Source organism: Sturnus vulgaris, chromosome 2 (genome assembly GCF_052056855.1).
Source record: "Sturnus vulgaris isolate bStuVul1 chromosome 2, bStuVul1.hap1, whole genome shotgun sequence".
Taxonomy (NCBI): Eukaryota; Metazoa; Chordata; class Aves; order Passeriformes; family Sturnidae; genus Sturnus; species Sturnus vulgaris.
This window is the reverse complement of record NC_142244.1, coordinates 40,479,673-40,495,362: the sequence shown is the minus strand read 5'-3', so window position 1 is coordinate 40,495,362 and position 15,690 is coordinate 40,479,673. Positions and strand designations below refer to the sequence as shown.

At 40.8% G+C, this 15,690-nt stretch overlaps 1 protein-coding gene across 7 annotated transcripts in view; it reads right to left on the bottom strand.

Moving 5' to 3' along the window:
* FAT3 (FAT atypical cadherin 3) overlaps positions 1-15,690 on the bottom strand; it is a 400,923-nt gene that overhangs the window by 309,776 nt on the left and 75,457 nt on the right. For all 7 annotated transcript variants that reach the window (XM_088159363.1, XM_088159366.1, XM_088159364.1 and 4 more), the window contains exon 2: positions 2,831-6,142. In XM_088159363.1, coding sequence (XP_088015489.1) covers positions 2,831-6,125 — 3,295 coding nt within the window. In that variant the 5' untranslated portion in view covers positions 6,126-6,142. The remainder of the gene's footprint in view (positions 1-2,830; positions 6,143-15,690) is intronic.

Sequence of the window (15,690 nt, the reverse complement as noted above, 5' to 3'; positions counted from 1 at the left end):
GCATCATCCACACGTTTTTTGAACACTTTCAGAGATCGTGATTCCACCACATCCCTGGGTAGCGCCTCACAACACTTCCAGTGAATGAATTTTCCTTAACACCCAATCTAAACCTCTCCTGGCCATTTCTTCTTGTCCTGACACTTGTTACTTGGAGAACAGACTGACCCCCACCTCAGTACAAGCTCCTTTCAGGCAGCAGTAGAGAGTGAGAAGATCTCCCCTGAGCCTCATTTTTTCCAGGTGCACCATTATGTACCTATATACATCTGCACTGGAAGAAGAACAAGCCATCATGACAACAAATGTGCAGCTGCACGGTGCAGTGTGTATCCATCATGCTTCTCCTCATTTCAGCTTCTCAGTATCCATGTGCCTCAGGGAGCAAAAGCACATCCCACTCAACACACAGGGCAACACCATTAACATGTATTATTTCAGAAAAATAAAAATAATGCACTTGAGCAGAATTTTGCTGAAAGCACAGACTTGCCTGCAGTCCAGCCTGCTCATATATCAGGATGAATTTGGCCCAGTTTATATCCTAATGATTATAATGGATGCTGCAGTCATCTTTTCATTAAGGCAGCAACCAAAAATATTGATTCGTTGTACTTCACACTCCTGCTTACCTTCACAAATTTCAGGAGAGACGGTACATAAGCCAATAGAGTTGGTCACTTTAAAAGTGACTAATGAACTGCACTGAAAGTAAATAAACAGCTATCTCTTTATAAATTAATTCAATATGTGACTTAAGCCCTTTTCTACAGCTAGAAAGCTGATTCATCATTCAGCAGCATTTAAGTTGCCACCAGTTCAATAGCAGAGTATTAATGTTGCATTCTATTTGACACAGAAGGTCAAATCCTGCATTCAGCTTACAACAGCATAACCCTGAGTAACCCAGAAGCCCTGCCCTCCACATCGCCATAGCTGCAGCTCTGCACTCAAAAGTGTTCTTCAAACTGCTTTCAAGAAGGCTTACATGGTGTTGAACATTTGGGGAAATCAGAAACAAGAATCCCAAATCTTTTGATCTGCTGGCTTATCAAGTCTCTTCTGGAATGATTAAGTGAAATCAAACAGGTTGGCTCATTTTCATGCAACACTCATGAAAGAGTGAAAGGCAGAAAAAAATCTTTGCATCTTGGGAGATTTGGGGCTTCTTTGCCTCCACAAAATATATTTCAATTTTGGAAAGAAAGTAAGTATATTTAATGTGGACCACTGAGTACAATTTCCACTCACGTTAAAACATGATTTGTGCTTTACTGAACAAGGGACCTAACTTATTCTAGGCTATCACCTCTACTAGTGCGTAGGCACAGGGTAAAAAAAATGGTTATTTTACTTGGGAGTGACATACACTGAGTTACTTTCCCTACTAGCTCTTTTAAGTTCAATAAATGTCAAATGCTGAGATTTCTGCATCAGTACTGCAGCATTTGCACCAATCTCCCAGTACTTTATAAAGAACCCATTGAGACGAAGTTAATGTTACTCAATAAGTAGGTAGGACAAAATTTTCAAATGCAGGAGCTTAATATTTAAACACATGTCCAAATGTCTAAATAATGTTGCCTGAATGCCTTCTGCTACTATCAGCACTGCAGGATATGAGAGTTCCTAACATTTCTGGAAATTACATTAAGTGCCCTCTTGACTTCTGACACTCAAGTCTGATGTTTCTGGACATAAGGTTTTGACTGCAATCATCTGTGTACAGCTGTAGCAGCAAGGCTGTAGCAGAAATAGAATAAAAATATTTTTCTCTGCTTATACTTAGATGAGAGCCACAGCATTTGTAATGTCGTCTGTTTTTCATAATGTTCAGTTTAGAAAGTTGACATTTGATTAAACAGTTTGAATTTGCCAAAACATACATTTTAATCTTATGTTTAATACCACATTCTCAATTAAAATCTTCAGAAGAAGACATATAAACCACAGTAAACTCACAGATCTAACATATTTAATGTAATTTCTGAAACTGTTGACTAATATTTTCTAATTTCCCCACTACTTCTAGTGCACAGCTGCACCATTACTCCCAACAACCATCAGACGTTGAAACAGCCAGTTTTTAAGTGTTTTACTAAATACACTTTTATATTTAGTATTTTGAACATTTTCCAATAGGGTGGTATGGTAATAAAGTTCAGCATCTGAAAAATCTTCACTATACAGACAATGCTTTCTAACACCAATGTTTGTAATACTACAGTCACCAAAGGAAAGCTAGCACAGGTCATTTACAGCTATGAACATTTCCCTGGACTTCTACCTTTTACATAAGCACACCAACACTGATAAACACCATGGTACAAGAAAGTGTATTACACAGGATGGTGTGTCATTCCAGAATAACTCCCATGAAAAATGACTTCCAGCAACAAGAACAAGACCACAAATTGGTTTTAGGACAAAATAATCTTTCTTTCGTGCTCCTTATTTCCTTTCATTGGGTTTCACACTGCATTCAAGGTCATGAGCATTTTGACTCTGTGAAGGTGCCCTGAGTAATTTACAGTGATCAACAGATAATGCAGTGACTGTAAGCAAGTCGTTCTGTAACTATCACTGCCTTCTAAATGGAGTCACCACACAGCCGCTGAAAAGAAATGCGCATTATTTCATATTCACAGAGTGATGAACGTAACCAGGTAATTAAATCATGCCATTGCTGTGCCTGGAAAATCCTTACTTATAATTTTATCTTGCCTGTTAAGAAGAACTGAATTTCTTATTAAGAGTAGAAAACAATTATGTGTCAGCTCTGCTTTTGAAAAAAAACCTCTATGAAGGAGAAATTAGAAACAAGACTCACCAGTTTCTTCATCGATGCTGAATCTCCCCAGGCCACTGCCATCCCTGATGGAATACTGGATCTCCCCATCTCTTCCAGAGTCCTCATCTCGAGCAACAACTTGCAAAACACTTGTTCCAATGCGGGAGTTTTCCTTTACAGATCCAATGACAGCAAAGTCAGGAAAATAAGGGCTGTAAAGATTCTCGTTAACATCCACCACTTCAACTTCCACAAAAGAAAGAGAGGAGAGAGAAACCGGGCGCCCCTTGTCCTTGGCACGCACGGTCAGGTTGTAGAACTGCTGCTTCTCGTAGTCGAGCTCCTTGCTCAGGCGGATGGCGCCGCTGGCTCTGTCGATCTCGAAGCGCCCGTTGTAATCGTTCACCAGCGAGTAGCGGACTTGGCCTCCCAAGCCCAGGTCTGGATCCTGAGTTTCCAACCAAGCTATGACAGTGCCAACCGGCAGGTCCTCAAGGACCTTCACGTTGTAGCTGGATGGGATAAAGGCTGGAGAGCAATCGTTAACATCATCCAAAAAAACCTTCAGGGGCACAACGGAGAACTGCTGATGGCCACTCTCCGCTCTGTCCCTAGCCTCAATCTTCAGCGTGTAGTTTGCTTTTGCTTCCCGGTCTAGCTGATCTGCAACATACACCACTCCTGTGGAACTGTTGACACCAAATTGATGGGTGTCTGTCAGTACTGAGTAAGTCACTTCACCATTAGATCCTAAGTCTTTATCCCTGGCTTCTACCTGGATAATCTCTGTACCAAGACTTGTACTTTCTAAAATATTAACCGAGTAACTGTCCTGCAAAAAAACAGGCTTGTTATCATTTGCATCCTCCACAGTGACAGTCAGCAGTCTCCATGCAGATTTCTGTGGATTACCTAAGTCATAAATCGTAATGTTGAGGAGATAGAGCTCTGTTTTTTCACGGTCCAAGGGCATGAGAACACTAAGTATCCCCATCTCCATGTCAATGTTGAAACAACTATCTACATTACCATCAGAAATTGTATAAAGTACTCTTCCATTAAAGCCCGAGTCAGCATCATAGGCTTTTATCCTCAGGATGGTGGCACCAACCGGCAGATCTTCTGAAACCTTTACATCAGTAGGAAAGGATTTGTCAAAATGAGGTGCCTGCCTGTTGACTGAATAAAAATCAAGAAAACCATCTTCCAAATTCAGCTTCACATTTGCTTTTGCCTTTTTGAGCAATTTTTCTGCTAGCTTCTGAGCAACTCTAGTTTCTCTACAGCTAAACGTCTTTGAAGACACTTTCCCATGAACTACTGAAATATTAACAAACATAGAATCAGCGAAGTTCTCTCCATCAGTTGCTGTTATCTTAAGGCCAAAATTGCTGTTCTTTATGCCGGAGTTAACAAGAGACTTTTTAAGCTGCAGGACACCAGAGTCTGGATTTAAATAAAAAATGCCAAGCTCATTTCCAGAGATTATTTTATACTTCACAAGCTCTAACTCATCTATGTCTATTGCAGAAACAGCAGTGATGTGACCACCAACAGGAAAATCAGACGAAATCACTCCCTGACAGGCCACTTTTTCAAAGAGGGGCTTGTTATCATTGACATTGCCTATGTATATGGTGACATTCACCTCACTTTCGTGGCGGTAGGGAGAACCCCAGTCAGAAGCTCTCACAATGAACCTGTAGCTTTCCGGCGAGGACTCAAAATCCAGTTCTTCAGATGTGCTGATGACACCTGTAAACTGGTTTATTGTAAATGGCAGTGAGTTCAGACTGGCAATACTGTATGTGATGTATCCATTCTCTCCCTGGTCTTCATCAACTGCTGACACTGCCAAAACGCTGGACCCCACTGGGACACTTTCATTGACGAATGAGCTGTAGGAGAGCTGCTGGAACTCCGGAGTGTGATCGTTGGCATCCTCTAACCTGACAGTAACCTGTGCTTTTAAATCACCACCTTTGTTTGCATATACTTCTAATTCATAGAGGTCCTTCTCAATGATTTTCAAAGGACGAGCAGTAGTAATAAGGCCTGTGTTGGGATTGATCTTAAAATACTCAGCGTCCTCACTTGGAGATATTCTGTATTCCACACCGTGTGGCTCAGGCATCAGCTTAACTACTGCAACCACTACACCAGGAGGTGAAAATTCACTTATCAAAACATCATATGCTTCCTTTTCAAACTTCAGGGGGATACTCTCCTTCTTAGGACTAGCAATGTGGACCAGTTTGACTGCAGAAAATTTCTGAGGAGATCCTTTGTCCTTAGCTTGGAGAGTGAGGTTGTAACCATAAGGGAAGCTGTCCCAATCAACAGGCTTTCTTTCTTTGATTTTGTACTCATTCATCCATTTCCCCTCTTTAGTCAGAAAGAATTGTTCTAGAGGATCTCCAGCCACAATAGAAACAGATTCTATTTCTCCATTAGCTCCTTCATCTAGGTCATCAACGTTAACAACTGCATAGGTAGGTTCCTTGTCTGATGGGAAGGGAATGTGGGTTACTACAGTTATTGTTGGGGCGTGTTCGTTTATACGTTCAATGTGAACATAAAGCTTGGCGGTGCTGCTTACGCCATTGTTTCCATAAAGCTTCATCCCACGGTCCACTGCCAAAATCTCAAGGTCATATCTGTTCTTCTCATCATAATTTAAGCGGCCACTTAGGGAGATAACACCACTCGTAGGATGAACTGAGAAGAGATCAACTTTATTTTTAAAGTAATAATAAAACTCACCATTGGACCCAATGTCCGCATCTGTTGCGGTCACCTGTGCAATGCTAGTCCTTAAGGGAGTGCTTTCTGCTATTGTGACAGAGTACGTGGTTGGTGAAAACAAAGGTCTTAGGTCATTCATATCCAAAACCTGGATGTTCACTTTTGTCCATGCTTCCAAGTCCTCTCCTCTGACAGACCCTTTTACCATCAATAAATAGTTGTCCTGGATTTCTCTGTTCAATATAGCAGAATTCCCACCTTTAGTCCTTATTCTGAGGAAGCAGAAGTCAGCAATGATGACTTCCTCTGCTTTAAAAAAGCCCTCATCATCACCAGACACTATTTTGTACTTGATATCCCATGAAAGGTCAGCCATGGTGATGCCCATCCTTGTCTGACTGTTGACATAGGTCCTGGCTGCAGAATTCTCGTACACTGTGGCATTGTAAGTGGAATGTGTGAAGTGAAAGCCAAGTGGGACAGTCCCGTGAGCCACCTGGCAAATGGAGGCCAGGAACTTGACAATCAGAAGGGCAAGGCATGACGGAGGTAGCCGTGAGCCTGACCAGCGGCCCATATTCACATCCATCACATCATTCTTTCACCCTGGGACAGAGAGAGAAAACAGGAAATGGTTGAGCAAGAGGTAAAAACTGTACTGTGAAGTGACATGTCAAAATTACTTACTACATTTCTAATCAAGAGTAAAATCTATGCAATATCAGTGCACCACATATTTAACAAAACAGAAAGAGAGAACACTATACACACACACATACAATCACACCAGCTCTGGGTATTTTCACACCTGTCTGAGTAGTATTTTGCAAGTGTACATACATGCACATATATATAACTATACATATGTATGTATGCACACTTTTTTAACATAAAAGTCTGTACCACATCCATATACACGTGCACACAGTCCAGAATATTAATCACAGTGAAATGAAAATTAAAATCCAACACATATATTTGTATAAGTTTATATAGAAAGATGAACCACATACAGAAATTATTTTGTGTTATTTATCAGCAGCTCCAACTAAGCCTAAACTTCTTTGTTTTCAGAGCATATTGGAAAATTCATTTTCTGTCTCAGCATTTGGAAGAGAGACAGGATTTTCGTATGTATGCAGCACTGTTATAGTCAAATGTTCCCCTTTTTTTATGGTCAGTTAAGAATGATGAAATTTGAGCCACCAAGAACAAGTAGAATAAGAAACTCATTATGCAATCATTACTTTAAATACAGGTACCTTCAGAAAAGGCTCAGTGCCTCACTTCAAGAATCTAAATTGTAAGGTTAAGCAGAGACAAAGTGGAGGCAGTGGCTGAAGGTTGCTGGAGGGTACTGCAGAAGCTGGGAGCCGAGTCCTGCTTATCACTTCCTCCTTGAAAGCAGAGGAAAGAAGCCTGAGGAAACTAGGCAGGTGCTACCATAAGGCAGTGGGTATCTTTGTTACAGAGTACATGCACTGCTACTTGTGAAAATCATAAAAAGTCGATTTTAAAAGGCAATTATTGAAAGACCCATTGCACACACACATTGTTCTCATGGTCATTTAAAAGCTACTCGAAAATTTTGTTTTCTCCAAGCCAAAATACAGGAGGAAAATGACAGGAAAAGTTGCCAATGATATAGGTTAATTTAAACTTCCAACAAGATTTCAACTTCCCCAAGGAGATTTATAAATTGCATGCAAGTTTTGAAATACAAATTCATATTAGTTATCACCTCCAATGTAATGGAGGGACTACTGCAGTTTCAGTACTAATAACAAACAATTTATCACACTGATGTGGCAATGTCCACAGACCACAGTTAACCTCCTGATCCCATAGTCTATATCCCATCGTTTAACACACTGATCAATTTGCTCAATTCTCCCAGGTGTTCGTCAAAGTACTCATCTTTCAGTACATTTACTTTCATATGCAGTTCTCCCCCGCCTTTATTCCTTCTTATTTTCTTTTCTATTATGTTAACAAAGTGAAATAAACTCTTAAAAAAAGACAATTAAAATATAAGATTCTATCACCTTCTCGACCTGCATTCCCCAGCAAATTTCACTTGTGGCAGTTTCTTTTCTGAATATGCCCACTCAACTATTGTGCATATAGCATATGTGAGTCCTGTGAATAACATCTTGTTCCATACAGTTCATACATCAAATAAACACAATTCTCCAATGTGCTTTGGGTACATGAGGGAACAGGTCTCTCCTGATCCTTTGTCTATAACCACAATACCTGTTTCTCTTCCTGCTAAGAGACAGATTTCTTTCTGGCTTACAAAAGAGACTGATGTTATGTTTCATATGAGCACCTAGATTTCTTTCACCATGGCAACTTCCTAGAAATTCATTTCCCTATTCTTTGAAGTAAGGAAATGAATTATCTTATCCCTATTTATGTCTCATTTGGTGATCTAGTTTCTCCTGTCCATGCCATAGCTCAGCATGAGCTGGTTTCTCTCCGTCTTTCAGGGACATCAAGTTTTCAAGTCCAACATAACTGGAAATCAGTTTTCCTGAGAGCACCATTGCTACAAAAAAAAATTATTTGAAACTTTACTTTCAGCCCTACTTCAGCCCCAAGGTTACTGACTGCTGTGGCAGACAGGCATCAAAGCAGATATTTACAAAGCTCTGTGATTAGGGGAACCTAATGAAAAAGTTGTGTATATCCTAGGCAATACAACATGACAACTTTATGCTCCTGTTCCATTTATCTTCCAATTTTTAAAGAAAGCTGGGGCTAAGACCTAATCTCAAACACACTGCTGCAAACCCAGTCATGTCAATAGTCTACAAAGTTTTAGAGGTTCAGTGCAATCAATATCAGTCCTGAAACACTAAATTCCACCTAGAAGGAGCATATGTATATGTGTGTGCTATTGAGAGCATGTTTTAGCTATGTGTACATATGTATGCACAGACACACAGATTGTGTATTTTTAGGTAGAATTTCATGGTTGGCACTGGAAAAATTGGACCTTCACATCAGGCAGCACTTTTAGAGTTTGATTTCATCTCAAATGTGGTATGCAGAGTTGTAACAAGCTCCCCATTGAAGTTATTAATCTATCCATATATTTATATGGCTATCATCATTATATTATATGAAAGTCCCAATGGATGAGCTATTAAGCTGCCATTTGGGCAACCCAAGAATGTTTTATTCATTTACTGAATTCCTTTTTTCTGGGATATTTGTTTTTAAGAGCTCATAATACATACATACTTAACACACAGGAAATGTAACGAGATAGGTTACAGAAACAAAGTACAAAGCAACCCGCCATGAATTAGGAGTCATTTCTTTAAAGGCACTTCTTGTCAAAAAATGTTATGTTTGAGTGAATAGAAAGGCTGTGATTACTTTTGCTTGACTTTAAAATGTTTGGGCAGGAGTTAGTGAAAAAAAAATTCCCTAGTACTGCTCAACATGGTTAGCATGAAGGAAAAAAAGGGAAAAAGAAAGGATATTAAAGGAAAAGGGAACAAGAAAAAAGGAAAAGGTAAAAGCTTTCCAGAAAGGAAAACTGGTCTACAACAGCAGCAGAAACTAAAAGGAAACAACTCCCTTTTAACTACCCAAGGAGGTGAAAAAATAACACAATATAGGAGACCAGAATCTTTCCACTCTAGGTCTCATTAAATACTCTGGCCTTGCAGTGGGAAGGAAAAAATAGAAAAACAGAACAGTGTGTCTTGATTTTCAATACTCTTTAAAAGAAATCTGAACATCATGGAGAACTCTATGATTTTAAATTCAGTCCATCATTTGAGTCATTTTCCTTTGCTCCTTGAACAAGATTAACTATGTGACCGAAACCTTGCAGAACAGCTGCAAGGACCTGTAGGTCCTTAGAAGAATTGAGAGAGGTATGATCATCATTCCTGTATCTCATTTTGGCTCTAGCAACCTCCAGTCTGGGCTGCATCCAAACATAACACCCCACCAGACAGAGAAGGAAGACCAAAGGAACTGCCAGGATTCCTGCACACCAAAAATGTGGCTCTAACTCAATGTGAAGATATGAAACAAGTGTCCCTTGGTTTGACTCCTTCTCCCTAGGCTGACTTTTCTAATTCCACAGATCTCCACACTATAAAACACTTGAAAAAGAAAACAGTGCATGTGTCTCTTGGGTAAACAAGAGCAAAAATGTCTTTTACAGAAAGTAAGGAATACAGCAGGCAAATTTCTTTCAGGAGGAATAAACTTTTAGCAGGCCACAGATGGGATAACAGAAGAGCCTTCTTCTCTCTCCCTACTTTGCCTCCAAGCCCAGGTATACTCTGAGAGCATGTTTCCAGCTGGCCATCACGCAAATTAATTCAATGTGACTAGTTAATACAAAACAACCATTAAAGGCTTTTTTACGTGTCCCTTGAAGACAGAAGAAACCTATCTCTGCTTTTAACTTCCAGCTTCACTCAATGAAGAGCCCAATGGAGTTCATATACAGGTCCTCTGGGCTATGAGGAGGAAAAAAGTTTCTCGACTTCAGACAAATTTCTGAGAGTCAAGGTATTTATGTACCCATGTGTATGGGGAAAAAAAAGGGGGTAAAACCGTGACTGAAAGGTTTTCATCTTAGTTTGCATTTCTCTTGGTGAAGCTGCAAAATGAAGCATGTCCCCTCACAAAGGAAAGGATTGGAAACCTCATGGCATGGACAATTAGTACAATTTGAAATTACTATTGTTTCCTTGAGAGAGTTGTCACAATTCTCTTTCAAATGGTAGCATTTAAATTTTACTAAACAGGCAGCTTTACAGCAAAAAAGGTATATTTGAAAATGTAAACTTATTTTTAGGAAGTAGAAGAACAGTAACATCCCATGCACATGAAGTCTAAATAGTACATAGAGAACTCACACATCTGCTGCAGAACAGAAGCTCTTGATTTCTTGGTAAGTGGCCTTAATTTTTCAAGGTAACTCCTGTCACTCAAACACCAACATCAACAACAACCAATGTATTTTCACTGCATTTTCACAAGGCATGAAACCTCTTCCCAGTGTTCTTTTCTATCAACAACAGCAATTTTACTACACAAAAACTTCTGCATGACCAGGCCACGAGGATCTGCAAAAAGGATACAAGGAGGATTGAAAAGCATTGTGGTAGGTCTGCAGTTGTCACCTATGAAAGGCTTGCATCAAGCTGCAAACAGTGATAGAAAAACCTAACGAATCCATTGTCAATATTACAGCCAGGAGGTGAGAGTCCATACACATCAGCGTCCTCTTGGAAGAAGTCTCTTCCTTAGCCCAGAACCATTGAAAACTCTTCCAAACTCACAGAAATTATTATTTAGGCATATGGAAGATATTGATTTAGGAGTTTAAAGACCAAGAGAGACATGGATTTTTTTAACTCTCCTCTCATTACACAGGCAGTATCACTAGAATGTAGTCAAATGAATATTGAGTAAGGGAAAAAATGTTTGAACGACACTTCCCCTAGCCAGACAACTTCCTTGCACTCCACAATAACTCACCCAGTTACGAAAGGCTAACAATTTACTGGCCAGGAAAAGAAATCAGAATACAGAATAAGAATTTAGAACTTGTGCCATGCAGAAATGAATTAAAGATTTGTGTTTGAGTCTAGGCAGGAAGCTACAAAAACCTCACTGACACCGACAGATTTACAACAGGAGATATATTCATGGAGCTACCTGCTCCCCGATGAGCACGAAGATCTGCTTTTCCATATATATGATTATATCATGATGTGTTTATCCCCAAAAGAGAAGGTGAAGACAAAATGATCATTTCTGCAGAGTAAGCCCTTGCAAGAGACAGCACTATAAATCCTAACCTTTCTCAGAGCTGCAAATCCTCCTGCTGCCTGCATGTCATTCCACAGGGGAGACAGGCCGCTCAGCGTGTAGCAAGTGTAATTCAGGCTGTCCCTAGGAAGTGAAGATTTAGCCACCCAGCCGTATGTTATGAATAACTTTGTTTTGCTAGCAGGTGCTGGGGATTTTTTCCATACAACACCGATCCTTGCCAAGTATCAGCTCATCAGCAAATGCTTCCACTTGCGAGCAGGAGCCGAGCATCATTTTTCTTCCCAAAGGAAGGGTGCAAAGGGTCTGCTGGACTCTCCCTTTCCCCTCGAGGATGAAACGTGGCTTGAGGAAAATGTAGGAGGAGGGGGCAGGAATAATTTGCCGCCATGTGAGATCTGTCAAAAGTGAATTCCTGGGAGCCACCTTACAAAAGATTTGAGCTTTTCCCTTGGTGGTCTGCCTCCAGGGAAACAAAGGCTGCTATCCAGTTTTCACGCTTTGTGTATCTCAAATCCCCCCCGGCTCCTGCTTCTTAGTCACTGTAAAATGGGGATGCTTTGGGGCAGTTTCAAAATGAAACAGTTATTTTAATAGGGACTTCCTTATGGAACACACTCAATGATACTATTTCCTTATTTTTCCCTTATGTTTTATTCACAAATCTACTTTGAGCCCCATCCAAGGAGTCCTAGCTTGAAAGCTCTTTCAAGGTGCAATGTCAGCAGCAAAAATCCAGCATTGATGAGTCCCACTCCTGTCACTGCTGGTCTTTCCCCAGCTCCTCTTTCACCACAAGTAAATCTGGATCCCCATCAAACAGCCAGCTTTCTACCGAGCTGCACCTCTGATCCTTAGGGGCAAGAGCTCTACTCACACACCCCGGGGCTGCTAAGGATGGGGAGCAGGACCACAGCCTGCCATGGGGCACATTCCAGCTGCATACAGTGGGACTTGAGCAATGATTTATTTGACTGGGCTTTCTGCAACTCTGCCCTTACCATAATGCAAATAATGGTGCTAATAATAATAACAAAAAAAAAATTGAGACAAGATAGCCTTCGTACAAAACCCTAGAGCAATCTGAATCTCAACTTTTTACAATCCCTGCTGTGAAACACAGCAATGAAATAAGCACTTTTTGAGCTGCAGCATCGATGTGACGGTGATGTACCTGCAGCTAAAAAAGCATATTCCACCTTTGGCACACAAGGCTCAGTTCCCACCATGAACTCTCTTCCGTGGTTGTTTTCCTGCAAACTCACACCCGCCAGTCCCAGCTGCTGCTGGTTTCTGCCTCCGGTCTGCTCTGTGTTTGGGATACTGCACATACTCCATCTGACAGCTTGCAGAGGCTTGTATAAACTATTTGGATACAGTTTATAGTAAGAAAGAAGTCCATGAGATTTACAACTACTGTTTCCAGGGCCATAAATAGGTATGTAGGTATAAGGACAGCAGTAAGCTGCTACTCTCAGAGGAAAAAAATACTATATATCTCCCTCAGACACTCTGTGTGGGGAGGTAGGGCAGCTCAAATGGTCCAGACCTTAATAGATGGGCAAATGAAGGGAGATTGAAAATAGAGTCGCATATACAAAAGCTTCTTCACCATTGACAGTTTCATGTAAAACACACAGCATAAAAAAGAGATTAAGGGAAAAAGACTGTCAGGTTGGACTAGATGATATTTAAAGATCTCTCCCAACTCCAACCATTCTATGGTTCTATGATTATGAGATGTCAAATCAAAATCATGATAGTCCAGTAAGGACTTACAAAGAGACTGCAGGATAAAGCTTTTCACTCTACACCAAAGAAGACATGAATGTAACCAGGTGCCTTCAAATAAAAACACAATTAAACGGAACAATCACCTGAGAACTAGCTAGATCATACTAATCTTACTAGTCAGGAAGAAAGAAAGAAAAAAATTTCTTTCTTGAGGCTAGGAATTGGATTATTGGTTTTGCAGTACTCTTTTCAAGAGAGCTGTGATACACAGCAATAGAAAGAGATCATGATGGAGAAAATATTTTGATTGAGATTCTCAACAAGTTTGAGATTTGAGAACAAAATCTAGATTTAGCAACGAACATTTTTCTTTCAGTAGGGCAGGAATCTGCAGGGTGCTGGCACTTGCTGCTGTGTCACAGGCATAACATGGAGCTGCTTCTGGAGCAACACACTGGAGTTGTCTACAACCTACTAGAGAAATCTACATGGGTCTGGCTGGTAGAGCAGCCACCTTTCTGAAAACCAGCTCTCCAAAACCCGCTTCTCAGAGGCCCTCTGGTGAAAGAATCTCTGAAACCTTGGACAAACTGTAAGAGCCCACAGCTCTTCACAAAAAAAAAAAAAAAAAGATAAAAAAAAAGATACAAACAAACCAAAAAAAGACTGTTGATAAATACAGTTGCTGCTCTCCAACTTTCTCTATTAAAAAAAAAAAAAACAGAAGGTTTGTCATTTGTTCAAAGAGGTATTATTTAGAAGGAGGGCTGTTGCCATTACTTTTTAAAATTACATCCAGCTCAGGCCATAGTACTTGGTTAACCTGCCATAAGTAAAAAGCAATGCACAGCTACATCAGGTCAAATAAATCACACTTTCTCTCAGATAAGTCGAATACACACTGCAGACATCATGTGGGAAATAGGAAGGTAGATGCAGTCAGCCTTAAGCCTACCAGTTCTGAGAGAAACCTAGAAATTTCCTTCCAGCTCACGTGTTAAGGTTCAATCACTGCAAGGAGGTAAGCTCTCCAGCAAAGCTGCCCTTGGACTGCTATCTGCATTAGAAATGCCAAAATCCATACAAGGTGCTAAATCCAACTATTTAGAAGGGAATATAATAATACACTATTTTTGATGCACGGAAGGGAGTGTTTGTGGCACATAGAGAGACAGATCTCTCTTGGCTGTGTGGAAGAGCCTCTGGTGCCACCTCTTCCAGTCACCTCCACCCAGAAAGGAGCCCTCAAGGGAAAAGCACAGACTCGAAGTCTTCAGCATCCTGGAACTCCTTCCACATTCTAACATTTTATCTGCCCTGAAACCACGATTCTTCCCCCCTCCAATGGTCGGCTCATGCATAGATATTTGAGAAGATAACCACTTTTTAGCTAACCATACATTAACTCAAACCACCACAGCTTCAGCTTTCCAACTCGGCCAGTTCCACCACCACAGCTGGGAGTCCCTCAAAGCCAGTTGCGTGTTTGGAAAGGTTCAGCTTTGCAGGCATGGCTCAATTAAAAGCTCCACAGAGCAGAGATCACTATTTAAAGCTGAACTGCTCGCTTTTGTTTATTTATAGCAAAACCATTAATTGCTAATCACACATTTGTTTGCTGGAAAACCAACGCTCCAAAATAAACACCAAGTTTAAAGACTGTTCACAGAACACTGGATGGAATCAGGAACAGTGCTAAAAATGTAAATCAGAAACATCAAAACACATCAGGACTTCAACTGGAGGAACAAACAACCCATTATTTCTGTGCCAGAAAAGAGGTTACCCATAAGCCGCCAGTTACCCACAGAGTCATCTACAGTCCAGCAGTCATTTGTGTCCTGAAGGATAACAGACACCATGGCAGACTGTCTGTTGAAAATATCTTCATGGCCATCAGCATATGTTGGATTAAATGAGGTATCTCTTAATACAGATTTTTGATAATCACCTTGGAAAAGTGCTTTTAAAATATTTGGCGTAAGAGGCAGAACCTCAGAAAAAGTGTATTTTCATGTATGATCCAGTTTCAAATGTCAAAATCATACAAAATTTAAAAGAGAAGGAAAAATAAGCTCGGCTTTCTTTTAGCTCTCCTCACTAACACAGCTCCATGCTTCCCTCTGGAGAAGCAAGTTCCTCAAACATCTAGAGAGGCAATGGATGGAAAACCAGGGGCAACAGCCCTGCAGATCTATGATCTGCCCCTTCTCAATGAAACACCCTTTAAACAAGCACAGCAGCCCAGGCTTCATGGAGAGTCTCACCACCAGGCACACTGGGAAGCAGGAACGAACTCCATGGCAGACTGCTATCTACCTCGGAAATCCCTATGGGTACTGGGCTTCTCTGAGGCACCCACACTCTCTGGTTGTCACAAAAGCTTCCACTGACAAGTGCCTCCACCTGCCCTGACAGCAGTGCCTCTGAGGCCCCTGAGTTTTGTGCATACTTGAAGGTCAGGTTAGTGCACACACCTAGCCCATTTCCAGATGAGCAAACAGGCACAGCATCTGAAGCCCCTTGCTCCAGGTCACACAGGAGACCCCTCCCACTACTGCAGCTGCCTCACTATGCTGCCTTTGGTACCTGCAAAATCTAGGGCAGGA